We start from the raw sequence: 27906 nt of genomic DNA on the forward strand, positions 1-27906 counted from the left end.
GGTACATTAGCCTTTTCCTGGCCGTGGCTGTTATAATGGAGTCAGCTGCTACTGACCCCTTGATGGAAATAGGGTCCTTGGAGGAGTGTTTGTATTTTTCTCTCCTCTTGGTGTAACTGCCTTACATGTGGCAGGCTCCTTAAATGCCTCTTTTCCCTGATCCAGTAGACTTGGCAGCATAGGGAGGAATTGGTTCCTTGATTGTGTAGGCATTCAAGTTTCGAGTAGAAAACATTATTGTGTTTTTTCTTCCTCAAGTTGTACTCCATAGGTATCTGCAGCTTTTTTGATGACTTGGTTGAACATACCAATGTCGTCTGGAGGTGAAGGCCTCGAAGGAAATGTATCAACCGCCTCTTCTCTGGGTATTCAGAGTTGAGGTCTTGCCATTGTAGGTCTTGAACCTCCGAGGTTTCCGAGCCCACATAACGTTGTTCGTCGTTTTCTTCTCCGAAAAAGATTTCTTCTTCTTGCTCCTCAAGTGGTTTGGGTTCTTTCGGAGTCTGTAACTTCTCGAAGTTCTCAGCTGTATTTTGAATTGATTCAAGCTTTTGTCGAACTCCTTTTTCCTTTGCAAAATACTCGCCATATCTGCTCCTAGTCCCTTCTTTTTCTTCTCGCTTTCAGATGCATGAGTTTCGGCGTCGAGACTTTCCATCTTTCGCATCGCGGTCGACAGTGCCTTCACGGCAGTCGAAACCTGTTTTGACCTCTCTTGTCTCGACGTCGAAGCATCCTTTCCTTGACCGTATTTCGACGTCTTAGATCTTTCAAGAGTCTTTGCCGTTACGGAGTCCTTTTCTAAGGATCCAACTGAGTGTTTCTCTCTGGATGCCACTGCAGCCGTCGTGTACTTCGATGCTGAGGCTCCCTTCGAGGCTCTTTTTACGTGACTCGTCTAGTTTTTTTGAGGTCGAAGGTAGTCTTACCTCTCTCGAAGTCTTCTTTTCAACATCTACGACCTGGACATCTATCGCCGTGTCGACCTCTGGACCTTCAGCGACATTGTCCTCTTTCTCGCTGGAGAGTCCAAGGTCTTGTAGCGATGGTGGTGCGCTCTGCCCCTGCATGTTGTAGTTGGCTCTTCTCTGTCTCTCTCTTACCTTTAAAGTTTTAGGGGTGAAAGCTGAACACGCGTTGCAATCTTCACTTCGGTGATCCAATGGTAAGCAAAGATTGCATGCAGGATGTTGGTCCTTTCGGGCGTACTTGTGGTGGTAATTCTGGCAGAACTTGAACAGTGTCTTGTCCATTACCGCGTATAGGGAGCCCCCTGTATGCGCATTGTCCGTTTGTTGGCAAATGTTGTTCTTTTTCAGCTTCTGGCGCACTGTGGCCCCTTGATTCGAAGTCCAGTCAGTCGAATCCTTGTTTTTGAAGTTCATTCCTTAGTTTTCGTCGATTCTTCTCTCCAATCTCAGGAGTTCCTTCCATATCGATCCAGACCCAACAGCGGAAAAAAATAATCTGAAGATGGCAACCAAAGGCGGGAGCTTCCAGAGGAAGCACTTCGACGTCACAGAAGGATGTGGTATTTCGACGCCCACAGACAAGGGAATAAAAACAAGCATTTGCAATGCAATAGGTCTAGCATTTCGCGAGTTTGAGCTATTGGCAAGTGGGCTGCTGGATGCTGTTGGGATAGGAGTGGTTGATCATAAGAACTTGCAAGAGACACACATGAACAACGTTGTGTGGTGCAGTGTGGCAACAGTGCGGTGAGCGGCAGCCAGGCCAGAAAGCACAGAGGAGTGCAGCACGGTAGTGGGGCTTGGGGGGAAAGGATGCGAAGGTCCCAGACAAAAAGCGGAGAAAGCTGGAGAGAAAGGGGAACCTTCCTCAGTCTAATAGTCAGGGCTTTAAGTGGGCCGGGTCTCACCGGTGCTGAGCACAGTCAGTTTATTTTAAAGGGGCCTCGAAACGGGTCTCTATCTGGCTCTGTTTTGTGCCCTGGTACAGGTGGTCCATTTTTTTCCAGGCTGCAGTGACAGCAGGCACATCATGTGCGCGTGTTTACACTGCTCACTTCTCACCACTGGAGAAGTTACGGCATGACGTCATGCCAGGTGAGCGTTATAGGGGAAGGGAAATCCTTTAAAGATGGTCGTTTTCTCTCTGGATTTCCCTTCTCTTTTTGAAACTCAGGAGCAGCAATATTGTCGTGGTGTCAGCAGGGATTTAAGTGGAAGCTTTTTTAACATTATATACTAGGCATAGTTGCTGCTTATTTATCTTATGCAACTAACAACCATTGACAAAGCCAATAGTCCTGACTTCTTGTAGGTATTATGTTACTTGCTGTATCATATATCTGCATGCAATGACAAACGGCAAAATAAAAGTTGGGCAGCACAGACTTTTGGTTTACTTGTTTTTAAACCACACCTTAATTACATTGGCCACGCCCCTTGAGAACCCCGAGTTTTTCTATCCCACTTAAAGCCCTGCTACAAGTGTCTCGTGAGCGGGATTCCACCCTATATTCTTGGAATCCGACTGGCTGAGGATTTTATTTTATGATTTCGAACTAAAAACGAATTAGGCTAAAGGTCAAAAAAGATAGCACATAAAGATACTGCATTGGGTCATATGCTATGCCCTGTTTATTCAACAATTATGGAAGAGTGGGGCAGGCAGCCGCGCTCCTGGGAATGACCTGAAACGCTGATGCAGGTGGTGCCGGAGAACAACAAACCAGGCAGAGCTCAAAGGATTGCCCGGACAGACTCCTGCATCTCATCAACAGGCTGCATGGTGATTGGCCACAGCAGAGCGTACCACGTCGTCCTATCAGAACACAGCCCAGGCTCTGCTAGGAACACAGTGCTCCTAATATACAAATATGAACGATTGTGACAGACTGTGCAGCCTTTCACTGCGTGCTCACCCTTGGCACTGACTGACCTATGCCGCCTGTGCCATTCCGATGACTTCAAACTGTCTTCAAGCCAGAATAAACATCCATCACTCCACATGTAGGTGACAGTGGGCAGTAACAGCTGACCGAATGCTGTTAATGCCATTAACTTCCAGATCGAATGAGCGAAAACCACAAAATGATAGTTATGGAGCGACAGAGAATCTACCGTCCTAAAAACATCTGCACTCCTCACATAAGGTTGCGATCTAAAATCAGTTCAGAAACTATCTTTCTCCATGTGAAATGTAGAGTTAGAAAACAGCAAGTTAATCCCATTGCTTTGAAGAAAAAAGTCTTGACCTGAGGCCCCACAAACCTTAGAAAAAGAGATAGCTTCTTTAAATCTAACTGAATGAGTGTATCAGTTTGGTACAGGTCGGTAGCAGACACAGGATAGTGTTACCACGATATCCCGTTCTCTCAACAACCCCTTTCTCCAGTGTCCGTGCTGGGTGGAGTTATACTTGTTAGTAAGAATAGGGATAGTTCACTAGGAGCTCATGTTAGGGTTACAATTTTAATCTTTCTAGTAGCATAGTGATTATTGTTATAAATGCTAGTGAGAGACGGTTTCGCCAAGGCGCACATATTTAAAAAAGTGAGGTGTATTGATACATTCAAGCATATGGTGAATATTGTGCTCGGTTCCGCGGCGCAGAGTGAAAAGACAACAGTGGTGATTGCAGGGGTGCATCCGTGGACAAAAAGAACGACTTGAAAGTGAATGATCAAGGTCCACACTTGTGGATACAAAAGACCGGCTCTTCCAGACTGGAAGAACAAGCCAGCGAGCAAAAGAGACGCCGTGCGGTGCACATGCGCCAGAGAAGAGAGGGCGTGCGCGTGCACATCGGCTGTCCGGGCGCGCACATGTTTTGTCTCCCTTCGCGCACCAAACCGAAAATAGTCTCGCAAAGGCAAAGCAGCGCATGCGCGGATTCGCTAGGCGAGACCTAAAAAAAAAAAAGGACAAATACAACCATTCCAGACCCAACCACTAGAACGGTATAATGCACAGCATGTGAATCCAGAAAAGATTCATGCTGCAAAACTACAGTTTCTATACTTGACTCTCCCTACTGAAGATGGTTCTATTGGCACTACCCTATTGGAAGCCCACTGAACGCAACACACTTCTGCTATATTCTACCTACAACCCCTGTGGTCTTTGGGATGGTCTCCCATATAGACAGTTTCTCCGGATTCGGAGAAACTGCAAAGGGAAGAAAGATTATTTACATGAAGCGCCAATTCTATCCAAAAAATTGACCAACTGAGGCTACCCACCGCGCCTAATTTCTCACGCTTGCAAACGCGCCTATATTGCCACAGGGATGTGCTTGTATCACCCAGCGAGAAACGGGTTAACACACGCATTCCCATTGTCTCTACCTTCTTTCCTTCAACTAACAAGATCAATAAAATCATAAAAAAAGAACTGGGCTGTCTTACGTCAGCGCGCGAGGGAACGTCTAAGTAGCTCCAGCGACGTCATCTCGGAGCAGTCAACGCCAACTACGCACGCAGAGCCGCACGACGACGCCTACCGACGCGCTGGGGTACTGCTGACAAAAACTTTCTGGATCCAGTCTGACGCCTGGGGGTAATTAATCTATCACTACTAATGTTTATTACAGATATATTGTTACCGAAGGTAAGTAACTTGTGCTTCAAGAACCGCCCCTGTTCCCATACAAAAGGGGTAATAATTTTGCTGGCCATCTTGTACACGCAGTGACATGGCCCGAAAAAAACAACAACACTGCCTCTATAACTTCATCATGGGGTCTTACCCCTGTACACGGCCACTTTAAATGTCAAAACTGTGTTGTCTGCTCCCCCACATCCAATACCAAACATTTTTCCAATAGCTGGACTGCAAATTTAATATATGGCATACGTTCCCAGTGACCTAATATACATTGGCCAAACAAAACAAATGGTGAAACAGAGGATTATACAACATAAGAGCCGCATCAGATGTAAAGTTGAGAATGCGCCACTAGTTGCACAGTATCTCGAAAAAAAACACTCCGATAATGACATGTTCTGGCAAGTCATTGACCAACCTACCCTGCCCTTACGTGGAGGCGATCTACAACAACTACTAAATAGATGCGAATGCAGATGGATTGATCGCTGTGGCAGTGCACTAGGGGCTCAACACTCTAGATGAATAAAATAATACTATACATACCTAACCAGCCTCATATCTTATATGTCTCAGCCTCTGCTCCCATTCCATCACATGCATATAGATTATATACAAGAAAAAAAACATGGGTGGCACATCCTTCCCTGTTCAAGCAGCCAAACTATGGAACTCTTTACCCCCCCAAAATAAAAACCACTGACAACCACCGTATCTTCAGAAAACTCAAGAATTGGCTCTTCCCCACATAAGCACCATACGCAAACAGAAATTACAGCATATCCCTCTGTATATAAGCATTTATTTTCACTATAGATATGTACCTATCTTTGTGTATTGTATCTTTGGTCTACATGTACTTGCTTCCATTGTGCATCTATGTACCTCCATGTACTTGGATCTGTGTGTCTGTTACTTTTCTCCTGAAAAAGCATATCCAATGCACTACCCTATTTCTCATCCTGTACCTCTACCAATATATTTAATCTACATATACTTACCTACTTTATGCATCTATATACTTATGTATCTATATATTTATCACTTTCTTATAATTTGGCATTACCAATGCACTATCCTATTTCTCAGACTATACCTATCTCAATATGTCTTCTAGCCCAACTCTGACTCATCTCAAACTACTTTCTACTACTCTTTCCAATGCACTACCCTATCTCTCACCCTATACATCTATCAGTATATCCTCTACATCCACTCTCTCCTTTTTTCCAAACCCCATACCACTACTATGATCCCCAAAATAACCCTTTCTAGACTTTCTCCTACTCTACCCCTCCTTGCATCATCTGACACCTCTTTTACTATACAAATCCCCCAAAACAAACCTCTCTAAACTCTTCCCTCTGACTCTTCCTACAAAAATCTTTTTTACTCATCCAAAAGCCTCCTTCTACTACTATGACAAAAAAAAGAATCCTTCACTCTTCTATCCCTTCACCATCCTTTTCATTCAAAATAACAGACTAATATGTTCACTTCTCAAATTCCATATTCCACTATACCAACTCACCACTAATCCTTTATGGGTTCCAGAGTAACGTGCTACTCGCCAATAAAGCGTTTCTACACCCCATCAGGGTTACAAGCGCTATATAAATGCAAACCTTTTTAGGTGTCGTCTGAGCCAGCGCATGCGCTGCTCCGCAGACATTTAGTAGGTGGGTTTTCAAAGTGCTACATCACGCTTTGGTTGGCCTAGCGCTTGCATTCACGCGAGCGTGCACGCACGCAGCCGCCAGCTTTCAGCGCCTGATCAGGTGCCGTCTGGCTTTCCTCTCGCTTGCTCTCTGAACGCTCCTCCGCCCTGAAATGAAACGCATGTATTTTTCCTCAGGCGGTTTTTCAGTTTTTTTTTTTTTTAACGTTTTAACCATTTCATTTGTCTGTTATTAGTCAGTGGTTAGGTATTAACTTGTCACAATCAGAAATCCTGTCGAGCGTTCTTTTTCGTACAGATGTCATGTGCTTGCATGTATCAAACTGTTTTGTCTAGAATTCACATATATAGAAATGCAATGAGCCTAGCTTTATTCATAGCGTGTGGGATGTTGTGTACTCCTATTCTTCATACAGGCATGGGATCTAATGTACTACGATATTGTGTGTGTGTGTGTCTCAGTGTATTTTTCATATAGCCACAGTCTAATAATATACTGCCTGTATTTGTTACACAGTTGTAGGGTGTCCTGTACCTGTCTTACCGTTAAGGTTTACCTGATTTTGTCTGCCATTCATTCCTGAAGCAGTTGGCACAGGCTGCCCCCTTTTCTTTCTGATATATGAGGGATAGTGTAATACTTTTCTTTGTCATACAGTTTGGGGGATTTGTGTCTTGCTTTTACCCTTCATCTATATGTGATGTGTAGTGCATGTTTTCTGTTCACAAAGGGGTAGGTATAATGTAAAATTGGAATCTTTGTACTCTGTGCTGCATTCGGAACGCTCATGTTTCTATACAGACGTGTTTGGACATCATTCTATACGAATAATCAACACTGCAGAGTGATTATTTTTATATTTATTTTTTCTTTTGCGCTCCTGTTTAATGCTCATTTTCTCTAAGATAGTGGCATAATAACAATGTAAACGTGATAGTGTCAGTGTTGAAGGCCTCTTTCAGGAATGCAGTGCTTTTTCTCCTCGAGCGTGCGAAACATTTTAGAAAAACCTGCTCATAGCAAACGTTAGACGTTGTCTGTGTTGCTTATTAAATATGCTGGTGGCGTTGCTCCGAGTCAACACCCAGTTGCCGCAGCTCCGGCTTGAGGGCATGTTGAGACCTATTCTGTCAGGCAGATGGCTGCTGGCCTCGCCCTGCGGAGATTGGGGGTTAGAGCAGGCTGTGTGGACTTCAGTCGCTACCACGGCGTGGCGCTGTGACGTGAACTTGAGGGCTGCCCAGGGTGTGGTTGAGGCAGCATGCTATCTTCGCCTCCCCAGGAGGCCCATTATTTTGTTGTAGTGTAGACATTTCCTTGTGGTCTTTCAAACAAAACCCACTTGATCATGTTCAGAGAGACTGTTTGGCTGAAACTGTGTATTAGGGGTTATGTGAACGCCGCTAATGCTCTGCGTCTTTGCATATTCCTGCTGGGATGCTGAGCTTCTGCAAGAGCGATTTTCTTTCTTAGTAAATATTGCCTTTAGATGGCAACGTTCTATCGTGGCTTTACATAACACCCCCAGCCGAGCCTTCATTTTAGAGGGCTCTTGATGAGACTGATCAGAACGCCTCTGCCGTATGCGTCACTCAAATACGCATTTTGGGTGACAAACCGTGAGTTGCTGATTGTCATTTGTTGCTCCAAATGCAGTCAGTGAAACATCTTGCAGTTGCATTGATACAGACCGAGTAAACCGCATGCAACTGAAGGTGCTGACTGGATCCCTTTCCACAGTTCAATTTATGAGTAGTTTTTTTGTTTAAGTGGTTGCCTGTCGTGATACACTGCAGACAATTGCACTCCCTGCTGGTTTGCAATCAAGAAGCTCAGACCAACACGGATGTATTCATGAGCTTGAGTGTAAAGAGATTTAAACAGTGTGGATATTATGTACTACATTAAGTGGTCAAATCCGTTTTTTTTTAAATTACTCTGTGTCCAAGGAATATTTGGAGTGAAGTCCTCTGTATGTCGCTGCAAAGTTGAGCCTTTCTGCCCGTTACAAATTTTTCTAATTTTCTGGCCTGTGCAAAGCATATTCCAGTCACTTTGAAAATCTTCCAGTACAGAGGAGGTTTTTCACGTTGTATCGGTGCTATTCATCGGCAAAGCTTAGCCTCGCCTGACAGGTTGACACCCAAAGAGTATCAGCCATGTTAAGGATGGGTGGCTGATGCGCTTGTCCCTCTCTGTGGTCACTGTTGGTAATGGTCACAACTTGTTCTAGTTCAGGGAGAGGGGCCTTTTTATCTGAATCTGTGTGAAGTGGTCTAACCACTGCCCTGTAAAGACCACCAATTCCCCATAACTATGCTCCCTAGGCAGGTTATGCGCGTTTCATAAGGTAAGGGGGCATGGCTGTGTTTGAGACACTATTTCAGCTGCACAAATTGGTGACTCTCGCTGCACGTTTTCTTTATCCTTTTTAGGTCTCGCCTACGCAGCGCGCATGTGCTGCATAGGAGGACCTTTAGCCGTCGCTCTGCTCTTTTTGGAGGCACACACTCGTGCTTGAACGGCATCCAGCTTGCGGGAGCAGTAGGGGCGCGCCACAAGCACGAGTGCAGTGCTTCCAAAAACAGCAGACTGTGCACGCACACACCACTCCCGGGCTGGTTTACGGTGGGCTTTGCAGTGCAAGGGGGCACGACCTTTCCAAGTAAAACAATGATTGGCAATAAGACACCTCACTACCGTTCTCCATTCTGTTTTATAATATATAATAATGTAGTATACTCAGAGCATTAAGAATAGCCACAAATTGTTAAATTCTGCAAACATGTACGGGTTTTATATTCAAACCATTGTCACAATGAAAGTTGAGCTTTAGAGTACTCCCCCTAACTGCAAATGCCTTGCATTAATGGCTGACTCACTCTGACTATCACACTCTCACTGGCACTCTCACAGACTCTCCCACTGACACTCTCACTGACTCTCACTCACACTGACACTTACAGATAGACTCTCACTGACAGACTCTCCCACTCTCTCTCACTGACTGACTCACTCACTTACACTGACTGACTGACCTTCACCCTCTTGTTATTTATGCCCCCCCCAATACCAAAATAAAAAACACACAACAAGCAATCATTGGGACAGGCAGATACAAGTTGCCAGTATTGAAAGGACAAAAAAAACAAAAAAACAAGAAATTATTTTTAATACTTTTTTTAATATGGTCATTAAGTTGTACATAATGCTTTTTTGGTCATATCCAAGTTAACAAAAATGCTTCTGACACTTCTTTATTATAACTTCTCAGCATGCTGCAGACTTCTGTACGTTATGAAAAACAAAAAGGTCCATCAAACAATTATAAACCAAAAAACAATGAAGGTAGACCAGAATCAGTACTATATTGAGTTTAAGATGTCAGCCGGACAATTGAATTTAATGATTTCAAAAGCGATTGTTTGTCTAACGGATGCTTGATAAAACAGAGGGAGGCAGAGTGATGCCGGCAGTTATCAGGAACGATAGAACTTTGTGAAAAGTTGCAGGCAACCTGTGTTTGTGAAGTTGTCTGATTTATGGTAGTGATGCGGTAAAAACAATGCGGGATACAAGATAGTGAGCAGGTGTCTAAAAGGCCGTGATGAGAACGTGCAAAGGGTTCTGAGATTAAGGAACCACTTACTAACGGCAAAATTATGATTCCTTAATCTCAGAACCCTTCGCACGTTTTATCAAGCATCCGTTAGACAGTATGTGCGCTCACAACCACTCTGGCTTGTCACTCACTCAAGCCCGTTCTTTCACTTTTATTCACATACTCCTTATCAATTGATCAATGTTGCCAATTTTTTGTATTCTCACTTTTTCACAGTGTGTTTAAACTTCTGGAGGTCACATGTCATTTTTCTCTTGCTCCTTGAAAGAATTTTAATGTTTTGTTTCCTGCCTCCCTTCCAGTTTCATTTTCTTCGCAGGCAGCGTATTTTCAGGCTTGCTAAACACTCTTGTCCTGATGATGATCTATGTATCTAGTTATAGATCAAAACGTCGTCGACTCTCTAAACAGCATGCACGTTAAACGTATTTGTTAAAGCAAGTGCATTACTGTTTACTTCCAAAAGCTTGCCCCCACTATTTGCATTGGTGAAAAGCTTTGTTTTGCCTGCAAAATGTGTGTTTATTTGTAATTGCCTGTATGTTTTGTTCTTGAAGGATACAGGACTGTGTCCCACTCAATCACGTTCTGATTTATCGAAAACAATCGCTTTTGAAATCATTAAATTCAATTGTCCGGCTGACATCTTAAACTCAATATAGTACTGATTCTGGTCTATATTCATTGTTTTTTGGTTTATAATTGTTTGAAGGACCTTTTTGTTTTTCATAACTAGCGGACACCCAGGGTCCTTCCTACCTTGCGGGTTACCTTGCCAAGCAGACTTCTGTACTGCACAGCTCAAAGACATAGGTAAAGTCAATATTTCTTAAACACTTATAAGTTCCCAAAGGCGAGACCTGTTGGCTATGCCAATGCTGGTTTCCCCTTTCTACCCCTCCCCAACCCTTCTCAATCCAAATAACTGACTAACATTTCCACCACTCAAATTACTTCATGTTTCACCATACTAATTCAACACTAATCCTTATGGGTTCCAGAGTAGCATGCTACTCGCCAAAAATGAGCTTAAAAACCCCATCAGTGGTAGAAAGCGCTATATAAATACAAACCTCTTTCCCTCTTCTATCCAGCCACCTACCCTTCTCTATCCAAATAACTGAATAACATATCCACCACTCAAATTACTTCATATTTCACTAAACTAATTTTCAACACTAATCCTTTATGGGTTCCGGGGTAGCGTGCTACTCGGCAGAAAAGCGCTTTAACACCCATCAAGGGTAACAGATGCTATATGAATGCAAACCTTTCTTCCCCTTCAATCCCTCTGCTATCCTTCTCATTCCAAATAACTGACTAATATCCATCACTCAAATTACTTTCATATTTCACCATACTAATTCACCACTAATCCTTTATGGGTTTCCAGAGTAGCGTGTGTGAGAAAGTGGCTCTGTATATACTGTTCCTTAATAGGTACAGGGTGTACAGAGTCCACAGACCCCCAAGTGTTTAACAGAGGTTAAAGTTAGATATAACCTTACTCTCCAAAGTGGTAACCTTACTCTCCAAAGTGGTAGCCTGGTCGAGCAGTAAGGCAGTATCAGAGGACAGTGTAAAGCATTTGTTGTACACACTCAGTCAGCAAATAGTTCCACACACTCAATAACTGAACTCTAGGCCAATGGTTTGTATATAAAAAAAATATATGCTTGTTTTATTTTAGAACCAACACTTGGAATTAAAATATACTTTCTCGACAGGAAATGTTTCATAAAAATACTTTTGTATATGCAATAGACTTTTTAGTAAACAGTTACAAGTAGTTGCAGTAGGCAACTCTATTTCTAAACACAATACATTGAACTCAATGATAAATTCAAATTATATGCAACAGATTACTTTTTAGATTACTTTTGTAATTCCAGGCTTGGATCCTAGATCCAGTCCTAGGTCAGTTCTCAGAATCAGCTGTTGAAAGTCGACTTTGGTACTGTAATGATTTTTAACTAATATTTAGCTATTTCAAAAGTTAGCACTTAGAAAATATTTCAGAGCAAACAATCAATGATTCCCTATGGAAGGAAATGTAGGTTACAGGTACAGTAGGTTATCGTTACTTTTGTAATCCAGTACTGGGTGTCTAGACTCAGTACTGGGACCTTTATCCAAAACAGGCAAGTAATTACGTTTTCAGATGTTATACGATTTTTGATGAATATTTAGAAATTGCAGAAATCAACACTTAGAAGAAATTTCACAGAAAAACAGTCAATGGTTTCCTATGGAAGAAAAATTAGTTAAAGGTAAGTATAGTTGTGGGTACTTTTCAGAGTCAGTGCTGGGCGCTCACCTAAGAGCAGGTGAGTAAATTCGTTTTTGGTACTTGGCTGATTTTTGGTCAATATTTTGAGTTTTGAAAAGTCCACACTTAGAAGAATTTCCAAGAAAAAGCCAGTCAATGTTACCCTATGAGGAAAATGAAGTTAGCGGTTTAAGGGTAAGTACTCGACTGGCAGAGTTGAAGTTCTGGGCATAGACTCAGGGGTCCCCCAGTGTCAGGTAGGTACAGTCAGTTCACCCTCAGCGGTTTCAGGACGGCCGGGTGCAGAGAGAGTTAGGCCCAATGTTATCCTATGAGGGATAGGGGGGCCCGGGTTGGTGGCTGCTGTCGGGCAAGCCACGTGGCTGTGGGAGCTGGGCTCCTGGTCACTTTTCAGGGCAAGTGTGGAAGTAGGTAGTTGTAGAGGTTTCACTGCCAGGGCCACTCGGGCGGCTGGGTGCAGGGTGCTTTTGAGCCGTCGGGCGCTCAATTGATTTCTATGGGAAATCTCCGGTTTGGAAAAAGACTGCAGGCTCGGGGACGAGGACTCTTCGGGTGCCACCACCACTTCGAGGGGTAAGTTGGGTAGTTGGAGGATAGGTAGGTACCCCGGGATTGGGCACAGAGGGCCGTGGGGCGCCGGGTGCAGGGGTGCCTTTTGATGTCAGAAATCTTACCCTCTTGTTGATCGCGGTTGGGGTGGCACTCTGTTCTTAGGTTGCAGGCTTCTTCACGATAGTCGAGGGGGGTCCTTGGGTGCCGGACTCGGGGTCACAGTCGCCGTGGGGTCGCCCTCGTGGGTTTAGTTCACTCCGGCACCGGCCAGGCTTGGCGGGTGCAGAGAAGGCTGGGATCGCGGTTCCGGGCTGCTGCCAGGGGTGAAAGGTAGGTTCTGAGTAGAGCCTCTACTCATGGGAGTCCCAGGGGATCAGAGTTCAAAGGTAGCCAGGTCCTCCGGGGTTTCTGAGGTTGATGGCCACAAGAGATGCCGGGTTTGGAGCAGGAGCAAGTCCAAGGTCGACAGGCCGGTAGGGCTGGGGCCAAAGCAGTTGGTGTCTCCCTCTCCTTTGCAGCTGCAGGGCAGGTCTTCTTTTGTTCTCGCTCTTCTTGTCGTTTCGGAATCTGGAATCTGCGGAAGGAAGGTTCTGGGTGCCCCTAAATACTAGATTTAGGGACGTTACAGGTAGGTGAAGGCCAGGGACCAATGGGTCCTTGTCCTGGGGTGGGTACACCCCCTATCCTGCCCCTCTCCTGTGGGAGGGGGGCAGTAGCCTAATCCTGATAGGGTAGGGTCTCCCATCTTCAAGATGGCGAGAGCCCGGGGATGTGCTTCACCTCGCCTCCCCCACCTGAGGGGTGGGGTGGGCAGGCTGGCACATCCCTTGTCCTTGTATGGGGTTTCCGGCCAAGCTTCCCGCCAGAGTGGGGGGTTGCAGTGGCCTGGGGAAACTCCTAGAGGCGGCAGGCCTTTGAAGCTTCCCTTTGCTCATCCTGGGGGAGGAGATCTATCACCTCACCCAGGATGTGCATTGTTGCAGGCCCGGGAGAGCAGGGGCTCTCCCACCCAGGGGTCCAGCAACGTGTCTGCTGTGTGGCAGCCTGGGCAGCCTCAGAGCAGACGTGGATTGTAGGTTAGTTGTAAGGGGGCATCTCTAAGATGCCCTCTGGGGTGCTTGGTACATTAAATCTCACACTGGCATCAGTGTGGGTTTAATGTGCTGAGAAGTTTGATACCAAACTTCCCAGTCTTTAGTGTTGCCATTATGGTGCCGTGGAGCTTGTGTTTGACGAGCTCTCAGCACCATGTACTCTTAAATGGCAGCACTGCACTTACAGTGCCCGGGAATGCACCTGGGTACTGTAGGGGCACAGGGCTCCTGCTCCTGTGCCCATACCATGGGCATAAGGCACCCAGCCAGAGGGGTGACTGACATATGCTTTGGCAGTGTGGGTGTTGGGCATGGCACACAGAGATGTGTGCCATGTCGACTCTTCATTTTGTCCTGCACCCAGACACTCAGCCTGCAAAGGCAGTGTGTGTGTGTAAGGGTAAAGGGCCCCTAAGGGTGGCACAATGAGTGCTGCAGCCCTTAGGGGTCTTCCCTGGTCACAAGGCCCTGGGTACCTAGGGTACCATTTACTAGGGGCTGACATGTGGCCAGGGTTTGCCAATTTGGAGTTTGTGTGTTTTAAGGAAGGAACATAGGCCCTGGGCACCTGATTGGCAGGAGTCCAGGGTACACTCAGTCAAAGTACATTCAGCAATTTAGCAAAAAGTGGGGGCATACCATGCAAGAAAGAGGGCACTTTCTCACAGCGTGCTTCAACACCCCATTAGGGGTAACAAGCGCTATATAAATACAAACCTTTTTTTATCTTCTATTCTTCTGCTATCCTTCCAAATCCAAATAACTGACTAACCTATCCACCACTTAAAATGTACCTGCATGTTTCACCATACTAATTCAACACTAATCCTCTATGGGTCCCGAAGTATCGTGCTACTCGCCGAAAAAAGCGCTTCAACGCCTCGGCAGGGGTAGTAAGCGCTATACAAATGCAATTACAATACAACTATTGATGTATATTAATCTTATAAATACAGACTTCTGTATGTATATGAAAAATGTCTTGATTGTCTCCCCTTTTTTCTGTGCTTCTGTAATTTACATGTTTTACTTTATACATCTGTCTATTTAAAGTGTTGAGACATTGAGACCTGGGTAGATCAGTTATAACAGTCAACAAAGGGGTTTACGGGTCTTCTCCTGTGGTTTTCCTTGACACTTAAGTGAGCACCATATACTTAGCCAGCCTCTCACAGTAACCAGGCAAAAAGGGGCACTTTCCTACAGACACAACATCAGTTTATAGAAAACAGAGTATAAATGAATTTTGAGAGTCCTTATTCATCAAAATCTCCCAGAGGGTACCAGAGATATGTATTTTTAAAGCATTAAATTACTTTTAGTTCAACCGCAAAGAAGCATTGGTCAACAAAAAGGTAGCAAACTTTTAGAAAGTTTGGAAGAGTTTGTTCAACAACTCCGACTCGACTTGGATGACCAAATCTGACAAGGCAGAGGTCTAGGAAGCCAGTAAGGTTGCTATGGGCAGTTACCTGGCCACAAGAGCCTTTTTCAGTCCAGTTCCAGCTTTTAGGAAATGACCGCCAAAGACTACAATGAAGTGGTCATGATGCTGGGGATGCAGGATGAAAGGATGCTCCTGGTACTGTGCGGTCGACGAGGGTGAGTTGCAGGTGATTCCTCGGTCCACGAATGAGGTGGGGCAACTTTGGCCACTAAACCCTAGGTCCCACGAAATACTCTTTGCACTCTCCAATCTCCTAACACAGCAGTCACAGCGAATACACTTGGTGGAGGCTAGTGTCCCTCTAGGGGGACCAATCCAAAATCAGGCAGCACTCCCAGGTCCAGTAGACTTGTGTGCAACTTTTGGCTATTGTGGATTACTCTCTTGGGGCTCCAGGTGGCTGTTAGAGTCGATTTCTCAGAAGTGGCTACTGCTTTGCCAGTTTGGGATTCTTCAGCTTTAATGTCCCTGGTGCTGTTCCAAGGGGCCAGCCGACAGGCCCTTGGAGTCACTGCTTCGATCTGGGACTGGGAATCAACTTTTCCTTCGATCCAGGAGCCACAGTCCAAACTTCACTAGTCCAAAGTGCAGCAGATGCAGTCCTTCTGACGGTGCAGCCTCTCTTACCGCAGTTTAAGGGATAGCAGGGCAGTCCCTCTTCCGTCCTTTCTACAAATCCAACGCGTACTAACATCCAGGGTGCCGGGGTGCCCATGTTATCATGGGACAGTGCCCAAAGGGACAATGCAATCACTAGCCACAGGGCTAGTAGGTCCCCTCCGCTTTGATGACAAGATTCCGATGATGTGTTGTATTTTGAAATGCCAGAGTGCAATATTCTTCCCACTTTGAAGATGTTGTGACCTTCTCTTGACTGTGAGGAGCTTGGTAGCCCACTCCAGATGTGTGGCTACCTAAGGGCTACAGGCCCACAGGAAAACCTGTTTGAGAACAGGTTTTCCCTCTCTTTCTCTGTCTCCAACTTGTCTACATGAACCAAAAGGCAGCCTGCTGAGGAGTGCTATTTCATTTGCCCTTCAAATGCAGCTTCTTCTTTAGAGCTCACATTTTGAGCTAACACCCAGAGTGGCTCCCTAAGAGTGGTGAGGTAACACTTCGCCCTGCAGCAGTGGCCTTTGTTCCTAAGACTGGGAGTCATTCACACATCTCGCCAAGAGGGCAGAAAGCTGTCTGTGTGCCAGAACCTGTGTGAGGTCACTGGACCAGTTGGGGCACAGACTGGCAACTTTCTAAAAAGCTAACTTTAAAAGTGACATTAATTTCGACAGTCAGATTTAATGCCACAATTAAGATGATACCATACAGTACTCAGTAAGGTTGTCCCAATCAGAAGTTAGCCAGGCCGGGATGGCTGCCAGTAATCCTGTGTTAGTCAATAGGGCTACTAATGGTTCCTCAGCAGAACAACAACTTTAAGGGTTTTGCTGCTAAGATATATATAAACCTACTCATCTTGCTTAGCAATATACAGCTCCCTGCCACCGGGCACCATAGGTCTTCCTTAGGGAAGACAAATATAAAATTAAGCGAAGTGGTGGTCTTGCCATTCGTTTAAAGGACAAAGTCGAACTAGCAGTGCAAGCACTTCCCTTTCAGTCTGCAGTGGTAGGTTGGGAACCATTCTGTCCTTTGGCACACACAGTGCTGCAGCACTGGGTGGACACTCTGCCCTACATGCCCTTGGTACCTTGGATACCACATACTAGTGCCTATCTGGTAAGTAAGTGTTTGCCAATTGGGGACATCCAATTCAAGATATCTTTTGTAATGAGTCAGAACACTGGCACAGAGGTTTGGACAGCAGGCCTCAGTGCATTCTCAAGTCCAAAAACCAGCATACAGTATTCCAAATAAGAGGCGAGAACCTGCAAAAAGCCGGTTTCCTGACACCACCTAAAATATTTAAAAGCTTTATTTCAAAAGTGATGTAAAACATCCTTTCCTCAACCATTACAAGCTTAACATTTGCATTAACAGTACAAACCGTGCAATTTTTATGATTCAATTGCAATGCAGTGTATTTTAATGACAGTCTTCTTTTCAAATATTACCAACTGAAACAAATCAAAAGTTTATTTACATTGTGTTGTGACACATCCTTTTATCCTCCATTTGAGCTTACCTTTTGCGTGAACAAACAGCACCCAGCAAAAATTAAAAACTTCAGAGACTGTACAAGGATGGCGCCTGCCAAAACAAGGAAGAAAAATGTCAATTGTAATGTGCACTAATACACGCATGCAATATAACTTTAGGATCAAATATCACAGCGTAGAATCATAACCATTCACAAGCGTAGCACATGCCATCAGGAGGTAAAACATATTGCTTAAAATGGATAGTTATATTACCTTATTTGAATCTACAATACAATTTTTCTGTGTGTAACTTACAACTATCAACTCACAACAAAGTGTTTCAAGCTTGTTTTGAGTTATAGTGAGAATCAATAGCTCTCCAGTTTTTCTCTGTATTATCTTTTGTGAGGAAATTGAAATTAATTGCATTTAATTTTATTATGTGTTGTCTAATGAGAAGCAGGAAGAGTACTGCGTCCACGTGATGGGCTATGACAAACTTTCTGGGACTATGATCAGTACCAAGTAAACCAAAGTGGGCAGAACAAATAATCCTTATCATAGCATGCAAATAGAAGCACTTGGATCAGATCAGATTTTGAAATTACAACAAAGCAAGAAAGAAAAGATATTGAAGCAAGGTACAAGAGTAAATTGATCCATCGTGTGAATCATTGCTTTTGAAGATAACTATAACTGATCAATGCAGGTTGAAAATATAGATTAGCAAGGAGATTGATTTAGATAAATCAGTGGTTGCGTAAACGTGTATTAATTTAAAAAATAATCTACATTTTGCTTGATCTTTTTGGAAAGCTCACTAAGTAATGTTTCTTTAAATCATTTTATTTATTCTCATGTTTAATGTATGTTTTATACAATGTAATTCAGTGAGAACATTGAGATTTTTTTTTTAAATAGACAATTTTTGATATATACTTTTCCATTAAGTGGAACAACACTAATCATTTAGTAAATTATAAATAAATTTAAAACTATGGCCATTCAGCAGTTTTCTTGATTGCAATTTTGTTTCACTGTGAAATTCTCAAGGGGGCCAGGTTACTGAGCACTGTATGAACACTGGATTAAAGTTAAGATAACCATTTTTTAGTAGGATTTTGAAAAAGGGATTGTGGGAAACTGGCTCTATATATACTACACCAAAACAAGGTATAGTGTGTATAGAGTCCAAGTGACTGCAGAGGTTAAAGTTAGATAGAACCCTACTCTCTATTCGTGGTAGAGTGGTCGAGCAGTAAGGCAGTGTGAGAAGGAGCAGGAGTATGCGGGTGGACTATGCAACACTAAAATGCCCAAAATACCCAGTTGGATTCCTTACCGGCCGTGTGATGAAGGCGATGAAGCCGAGGCGGCTTGGTCCTCGATAACGAAGCCTCTTTTCCCTGCCCCACAGCATTTCGGACGCGACCCGGAAGGCGTTTCCCCCGGAAGCAGCGGGACTCGACAAACCAACCAATCGGGTGCCTGCAACTAAGGTCAAGAACAGCAGAAAAAGCCGGAAGACAGATCCCCGACGGCACTCGCGGAAGGGTAGCTGGAGACGGGAGCAGACGCCGGAGGAACCAAGGACGCCGATGAGGAGGACCCGCCTGAAGACCCGGAAGGACCCGACACCTGGAGCGAGGAGTGGTGGAATCCGGAGGGCACGCACGAGCCGCCACAACTCAGGAGAGTTGTGGCAGACCGCGGTACGTGCAGGGAACCACGGGAGTGACTGCTGGGAAGGGGAGAGAGGAGGGGGGGGTAGCGGGTCGGTAATACGAGGAAAAATGGAGGAGAAAGTTCTCTAGATTATTTCCCTTTTTTCCGGTGTTTTCAACCCCTTTCTATAAGATAGAAAGACCTTGATTTATCCCCTGTGATTTGTCCTTTTCCCAGAACACCTAACTAACTTCACGCCTAATTCTGAGAATTGCACACGGTGTGGTGGAGGCTTTATTACTCACACAAACGAGACGTGGTCAGTGACCGTTGTTTTTTTTTTTTTGTTTTGTTTGAGCATACTCCGGGGACCACAGCGTTACCTCAAGTACTGGCGACCACCTGACAAACCTACCGGAACCTGACGGGAAGACCGCCCCAACAAATCCATCGGCTCCTACAAGCCCTTGTGTGTCTACGGACTTTGTTCGAACTATTTAGAGCCACGTCCTTTCTCACCCCTACGAGTGTTACTTTTGAAATAAAAAAAACCTTCACTATTCACCCTAGACGGCCTCCTCGCTTCTGTTTCCGACCCTCACTCCGACATTTGGTGTCAGAAGTGGGATCGGAGGAAATGGAGGCCGTCGTTAAAAAAATGGCAGAGGGACAGGATAGACTTGAACAAATCATGGCCCGGTTCTTAGAGACTGCCGAAAGCGAGAGGGAAGCCCTGCATAAAACACTAGACGGGCAAAGCCAAAATCAAGAATCCTCCATAGGCAAACTAGCAGAAGCCCTGGGACAACCCAGGGGTTATACCGCACCGCCCTCCGTAGTAGTGCAGAAATACGTTGCTGGGGAGGATCCGGATTTTTTTCTGTCGAATTTTGAGAGACTCGCCCGTGCTGCCCTTTGGCCGGAAGAGAGGTGGGGGCAATACTTGGGACCACTTCTTTCTGGCGATCTTCAAGCTGCCTATCAGGCTGCCAACCCCTTGGGCACTACTCCATATCCAGATATAAAGAAATGCATATTGGAACGAGTAGGCATTAACGACGAAACTTATCGAATGAGGCTCCGCCAAATACGAGAAGGGCCGCAGGAAAATCCGAGAGCCCTGTGTTACCGGATAAAAGACATGGCTGACCGGTGGTTGAAGCCCTCAACATCCACCAAAGAGGCCCTACTAGAAAAAATCTATCTAGAACAGTTCCTCAGCTCATTACACCCCCCTATTCAAAGATGGGTACGCCAACATACCGACTTAACCCTGGAAAAAGCGGTAGAGGTGGCAGTCGCCTATTTTAGAGCCCAGGAATTACAGAAGGGCAAGGAAGAAAGTACATGGAAACAGCCAGGCAGTCACTCAATAAGGAATCCCAAGCCCGTCCATCCACCTCGAAAACCCGAAACAGTAGCGATACTCCCCAACCCTGTCACTTCTATGCCTCGTCCTCCCCCACCTTTGGGCCCACAGTGTTATCATTGCGGTACCTTTGGACATATAGCTCGCATCTGCCCACAAAAAGAAGAGCCTATGGAGATCGGGTATGTAAGAACACTGTATTGTCAAACAGATGGTGACACGTCTTCTTTTCAGAAAGAACTAACCATAAACGGGGAGCCCCGGACGGCCCTAATCGATACAGGGAGTCGACAGACCCTAGTAAGACCTCAGGCTATACCAGGAGGGGCCCCGCTGTACACAGGGGTTGTGAACATACAGTGTATACATGGAGACTGCAAAACCTATCCTATGACTCACGTCGAGGTACAACATACCCCAACTAGAAGTCCTGTAACTACGAAAGTAGGGCTCCTTCCCCATTTACCTGAACCAGTACTCCTGGGCACCGACTATCCCCACATCCACAGCCTATTGCCAACAAAAAACCCAGAAACAAGAGAATGGAGGGAGGAGGCGCCGTTCTTTCATGACATAGACCCCGGGTGGGAAAAAGGGAAGGATAAGAAGACCAGGCAACAAAGGAGAAAGGAGAAAAAAGGGGAAAACCTGCCCTGTTAACCGAGACCAGCGTCCCTCTGTGGGACCACGACCAGAACTTTCACATGGCCCAGAGAGAAGATAATACTCTAAAAGAAGCGTGGAGACAAGCCGCAGAACAAGAAGACCCCCAACAAGTAGGTCCCCAGTTCTTCACGAAAAGAGGGTTGCTATACCGAAAAGGGGGAAGAACCATGCCAGTTCAACTCTTAGTCCCTCTTCCCTACCGGGAGAAGGTCCTGTACTTGGCCCATAGTCATCTATTAGGGGGGCATTTTGGGGCAGAGAAAACAGAGAAGACTATTCTAGAGAGGTTCTATTGGCCAGGTATATATCAACAGATAAAGAAGTTTTGTCGTGAATGCGCAATCTGCCAGAAAACTAAGTTTTGTCGTGAATGCGCAATCTGCCAGAAAACTAGCCGGTATATTCCACCTCGAGTTCCCCTAAAACCTTTGCCCGTTATTGATGTACCCTTTTCCCGGGTCGGTATGGATCTCATAGGACCCCTTTTATCATCACGTAGTGGTTATCGCTATGTTTTAACGCTAGTCGATTACGCTACACGATTTCCCGAAGCCATAGCCCTTAGACAACCCAATACGAAAGAAATAGCCAAAGCTATGATTTCTATATTTTCACGTGTCGGGTTTCCCAAAGAAATAATCACTGACCAGGGTACCCCTTTTACCTCAAAATTGATGAAGCAGGTGTGTCAACAGTTGAATATAAAACAGATCCGCACAGCTGCCTACCACCCGCAAACCGACGGGCTAGTGGAGCGCTATAATGCAACCTTGAAGACCACCCTCAGGAAACTGCTAAATCTAGAAGCCCGTAAATGGGAGGACATGCTTCCTTTAGCCTTGTTCGCTATACGCTGTGGGCAGCAAAAGAGTCTAGGCTATTCACCCTTTGAATTATTGTACGGTAGACCCCCACGTACCCTCCTCGATATGGCCCGAGAAGAATGGGAAGAGGAGGCCAATACATCCAAACCCCTCCTAGAGTATGTAACAAGCTTGAAATCTCATTTGGGACAAATACGAGAAATCATGCGCACCAATTTGGAGCAGGCCCAAGACGCCCAAAAGAAACAATATGACAAAACTACCAAAGAACGAACTCTCCAGGTCAGAGACCAGGTATTGCTATTACGCCCCACATCCGAGCACAAACTGTTAAGCCAGTGGCAAGGACCCTTCAAAATAGTGGATAAGGTAACACCCGTCACGTATAAAGTAGAAATGGACCCTTCCGGTAGCCCCACACAAATCTACCATATCAATCTTTTTAAAAAATGGGAGGGACCTACCCCGGTATTGCTTACAGAACCTTCTTCCCCTTTAGTGGACCACAGCATAAATGTCGAATTAGCCGAAGGTCTAAAACAAGAATTACGAGAAGCATTACGCCCAGTGCAAAAGGTATTCTCGTTAGTCCCAGGCAGGACCAGCTTAGTAGAACACGAAATCCACACACTGCCTGGAAAAACGGTTCGCCTACGTCCGTACCGAATCCCAGAGGCTAGAAGAGAAGCTATAGAACAGGAGGTCCTACAAATGTTAAACCTGGATGTTATTGAACCCTCTAAAAGCGAATGGAGTTCCCCCATAGTTCTCGTCCCGAAACCCGATGGGTCTATTCGCTTCTGTATTGACTTTAGGGAGGTAAATAAAGTGTCCCAATTCGATGCCTACCCCCTCCCTAGAGTCGATGAGATGATAGAGAAGCTAGGGAAAGCTCAATACATCAGCACCCTGGATCTTTGTAAGGGATATTGGCAGGTGCCCCTAAAACCCCAGGACCGGGAGAAAACAGCCTTCCGCACCCCTACGGGATTGTATCACTTTAAGGTGCTACCCTTCGGGTTACATGGGGCCCCGGCCCCTTTTCAGAGGCTTATGAATACCATGCTCCAGACGCATACCAAATACGCAGCAGCTTATTTAGATGATATAATCATCTATAGCGACTCGTGGGAAGAACATATGCAACACCTAGTAGCCGTAGTCCAGACACTGGGAATGGGTGGCTGAACCATCAATCCGACCAAGAGCAGGTTAGCCGCGAGGTCCGTGAAATACAACCCTCCCCTAGGAGGAAGCCCAAGTATAAGACCTCAGGAAGAGAAGGTAAGAGCCATCTCTCAGGTTCCCTTCCCTAAGACCAAGAAAGACCTGAGAGCCTTCCTAGCCTTCTATTATAGAAGGTTTATTCCTCACTTCTCCCAAATCGCCAGTCCTTTAACAGATCTGTTGAAGAAAACTGTAGCCACAGACAGACGTCTGAAGAACCCCTCACCCTTGGAAGTGAAGTCCTTCCACCAACTAAAACAGATCATCTCCTCCCAACCCCTCCTTCTAAATCCAGACTATAAAAAACCTTTTATATTGCAAACAGACGCATCTGACAATGGTCTTGGGGCAGTACTGTCCCAAACAGACGATCAAGAGCGACCCATTCTTTTTATTAGTCGCAAATTATATCCCAGAGAGACCCTTTATGCGGTAATAGAAAAAGAAGCCCTCGCCATCAAGTGGGCAGTAGAGGCACTCCGCTACTACCTGGACGGACGGCAGTTCCTTCTTTATACCGATCATGCCCCTCTTGAATGGTTGTCACGGAACAAAGGACATAATCCTAGAATTCTAAGGTGGTTCCTGGCTCTCCAACCCTACCAATATACAGTCCGCCACAGAAAAGGGAAGGATCAAGGCAATGTCGACTTTTTGTCTAGGTACCCTCAGGATCCTTTTCTTGTGAACAAGAATGAAAGGGTAGGGGGATGTGAGAAGGAGCAGGAGTATGCGGGTGGACTATGCAACACTAAAATGCCCAAAATACCCAGTTGGAATCCTTACCGGCCATGTGATGAAGGCGATGAAGCCGAGGCGACTTGGTCCTCGATAACGAAGCCTCTTTTCCCTGCCCCACAGCATTTCGGACGCGACCCGGAAGGCGTTTCCCCCGGAAGCGGCGGGACTCGACAAACCAACCAATCGGGTGCCTGCAACGAAGGTCAAGAACAGCAGAAAAAGCCGGAAGACAGATCCCCGACGGCACTCGCGGAAGGGCAGCTGGAGACGGGAGCAGATGCCGGAGGAACCAAGGACGCCGACGAGGAGGACCCGCCCGAAGACCCGGAAGGACCCAACACCTGGAGCGAGGAGTGGTGGAATCCAGAGGACACGCACGAGCCGCCACAACTCAGGAGAGTTGTGGCAGACCGCGGTACGTGCAGGGAACCACGGGAGTTACTGCTGGGAAGGGGAAAGGGGGGGGGGGGGGTAGCGGGTCGGTAATACGAGGAAAAATGGAGGAGAAAGTTCTCTAGATTATTTCCCTTTTTTCCGGTGTTTTCAACCCCTTTCTATAAGATAGAAAGACCGTGATTTATCCCCTGTGATTTGTCCTTTTCCCAGAACACCTAACTAACTTCACGCCTAATTCTGAGAATTGCACACGGTGTGGTGGAGGCTTTATTACTCACACAAACGAGACGTGGTCAGTGACCGTTGTTTTCTTTTTTTGTTTTGTTTGAGCATACTCCGGGGACCACAGCGTTACCTCAAGTACTGGCGACCACCTGACAAACCTACCGGAACCTGACGGGAAGACCGCCCCAACAAATCCATCGGCTCCTACAAGCCCTTGTGTGTCTACGGACTTTGTTCGAACTATTTAGAGCCACGTCCTTTCTCACCCCTACGAGTGTTACTTTTGAAATAAAAAAACCTTCACTATTCACTCTATACGGCCTCCTCGCTTCTGTTTCCGACCCTCACTCCGACAGGCAGTATCAGAGGACAGTGTTAAGCATTTGATGTACACACTCAGTCAGCAAATTAATTCACACACTCAAGAACTAAACTCTAGGCCAATTGTGTTTGTATAAAAATATATACGGTTTTATTTTTAGAACCAAGCAAGCCTGGCACAGGTAAGCATTAAATAAGTTTCAGTAATAAGATACTGGATATAGAACAGTTTGAAAATGCAATAGAAATTGTACTGTGTTTGATTTACAGGGGATGCAGTAGGTTGCAACACTTAGCCTATTCATTTCAATGTACTGTATATGCTTTTTCAGTAAATTACAGGTAAGTTACATTTTACGTTACTTTTCTAACTGAGTGCTGGATGTACAAGTTACTTACCTTATGTAACGATGTATCTGGTAGAGACGATTCTAGCCACAGATTCTTTAATGTAGAATTATCCCCAGGTGTGAGACTGGATCCGGAAAGTGTTTCTGCCACAGTATTTCTGCGCGCCGGGGGGCGTCACCTCTTGACTCTGCCCAGACGTCGTCCGCAGACGTGACGTCAGCGAGGTCACATAAGTCCCACCCGGCGCGCTGACGCTAGTTTTCTTCGGAGAACTTTTCCGCGCCACAACACGGAGCCATCACAAACAAAACTGTGAGAGTATGGGAACAGTGTGCAAAAAAGTTAGTGAAACAGAAAGGGAAGAAGCGAATGGTGAGGAACAGCACCATTAGGGACAGTGCCAAGCACTGCATTACGAAAGTCATGGAAAGGAAAGAACAGAGCACCGCTCTGAGGAGCCCCCTGGAGACAGAAAAACGTGAAAAATGTCGGGCAGACGACAGAAGTCTGCAACCCCAATCTATAACAGTGAAAAGCAACAAGTCCAGAAGAGAGAAGGAACGACAATTTATCCCAAGACAACACCAATAAGGAGTGTCATATCCCCTGTAAAGAACTAAAGGCCGAGGCACAGCCAAAAGACGCCAACCCAGTGGACTGCAGAGGAGTCAGAAACCCAAAGCAATGAAAAAGGGAGAAGATTATAAGGAGGCCCCACACTCAAAAACCAAGGTGTAGGGATGCAGAAGTACACACGAACCTACCATCCAATCACCAGAAAGGAAGGAGTGGACCAAATAAACAGAACGAAGCATCCTGCCAGGGAGGAAGTGAAAGAGGGCACCCACAGAAGACAAAACCACCCGGAGGGGGGCGAGTGCCGAAGACCAGCTGAAAGGTCCTCGCAGAACGGGGAGGAAGGGCGGGTTGTGAAGGAATCTGCGGCTAGAATCGTCTCTACCAGATACATCGTTACCGAAGGTAAGTAACTTGTACATCTGATAAGGAATCTGCGGCTAGTAGTCTCTAACGTAGAATAGATACCCTAGCCATACCCAGAGGGGAGGAGGGTTTGCGAGAGAACCTCACCAGCTTGGAAGAACACAGAGCCCCAACAGGGGATGTGTCATGGGGACAGGAAGGACAGCCCAGCCCCCACCAAGCAGAAGCAAGCAAGAACAAGGGGAAGGGAAGGCTAGGATACCACAAGCCTACCCGGGGGAGCAAAGGGCGTCCGCCAGAAAACCCGGAGGGACAGACTGCACCAAAAGAGTACCAGAGGAAGAAAAGAATCACCTGCAATATCCAAGGAGAAGAGGTGGAACGGAGGCAGAGCCCGCCTCAGGAGAACGAACGAACACACACACAGGAACACACAAACACACACACACAAACACACACACACGAACACACACCCCACCACCCCCTCCCCGCCCCCCCCACCCCACCCCCCGAAGGGGACAGCCGAACAGGCATCAGCCCCGAGGCAGGGGACAAGGCAGGAACAGCTCCACAGCCAAAAAGCACATACGTGAGAAGGAAGACAGTTGTGTGCTCCTGTCCCTTGCTTTTCTGGAGCTTTGCGCGACTACACACCGGGGCCCACTGAGGTGGACCATAACGACCAGGTGTGCGGAGCAGGCTGCTGGTAAATACTATGAAGTAGTGTGCCCAGAACAGCCGAGCGCCAGACGAAGACAGAGGCAAGGGAACCCCAGAACAAGCCCCAGAGAAGGACCGTCCCAAAGGCCCAACCGGCTCACGGAGAGAAGTGTGACCGGCCAGAAGTTAAAGAGAAGAACCAGAACACAGGAGAACACTAGGATACGTCGGAAAATAAGGTGAAAGACCAAGACACGACACCGTAGACGGCACGACAAAAGTCGGGCAGTCGACCCAGCAGCTGAAGAGGGAAGGCACAACCCACAGAAGCAGACATCCCGCAGGAACAAAGGCAAAACTTACGACAGGCAATCCCTGCAGAAGAAGGGTAGAAGCACCATCAGATACTGAGCGGTACAGCACCAGGAGCGGCACAAGCTGCACCAAGGCGGAAGAGAAAAAGACCGCACCAAGCGGCATACAGTGACGCCAGGAAACGCAAGGAACCTGAGAGGATATCCACACCCGCCCAGCGGAGGATAGAGCTATAGAATAGCCTACAAGTACCCCACCTAGGGTATGACAAGTCCTGAAACAAACCTGGGGAACACCTCTTAGGGAAACCCACTGCAGAGGCCAAGAACAGACAAGACCTGTAGGTATCACAACAGGCGGCTTACCAATCAGACAAAAATACACAGATGGTCAAAGCTGAGGACCTATACAGGTTCTCTAACAGCAAAAAAAATCACACAAAAGTTGAAGGGCTGTACCAGCAGCCAAAGTAAGGACCCCGAAGGCATTCCAAGCCACACACAGCACACAGACGGGCCAGCCAAAACACTAGGCCCAACGAGAAAGGTGGGAGAAACACCTCCCATAAGACACCTGAGAATCGACAAGCTGAAGCTTACAGAGGGGGAGGATGGAGCACCGCAAGAAGGTGCTGAATAGCGGAGTCCGTGTGTGTGTTAAACAAAAGAACGCCAAAGGGCAGATCAACAAGACGCGCCCGAATATTCTCCGGAAAGACACTATCCCCGCAACCAAGCATGGCGGCGGAGGGCCACAAAACTCGCCATAGCACGGGCGAGAGAATCAGAGACATCCAAGGCCGAACGGAGAGGAAGGGATATCCGGAGAAGAGTCGACGACCCGATGTCGC

At 46.2% G+C, this 27906-nt stretch overlaps 1 protein-coding gene across 2 annotated transcripts in view; it reads right to left on the reverse strand.

The window, feature by feature from the left end:
- Nucleotides 1–27906, reverse strand: part of RBL2 (RB transcriptional corepressor like 2) — a 722629-nt gene that overhangs the window by 617354 nt on the left and 77369 nt on the right. For both annotated transcript variants that reach the window (XM_085638866.1, XM_085638867.1), the window contains exon 4: nt 17399–17463. In XM_085638866.1, coding sequence (XP_085494992.1) covers nt 17399–17463 — 65 coding nt within the window. The remainder of the gene's footprint in view (nt 1–17398; nt 17464–27906) is intronic.

The sequence above is a fragment of the Triturus cristatus genome, chromosome 12 (assembly GCF_964204655.1).
Source record: "Triturus cristatus chromosome 12, aTriCri1.1, whole genome shotgun sequence".
Classification (NCBI taxonomy): Eukaryota; Metazoa; Chordata; class Amphibia; order Caudata; family Salamandridae; genus Triturus; species Triturus cristatus.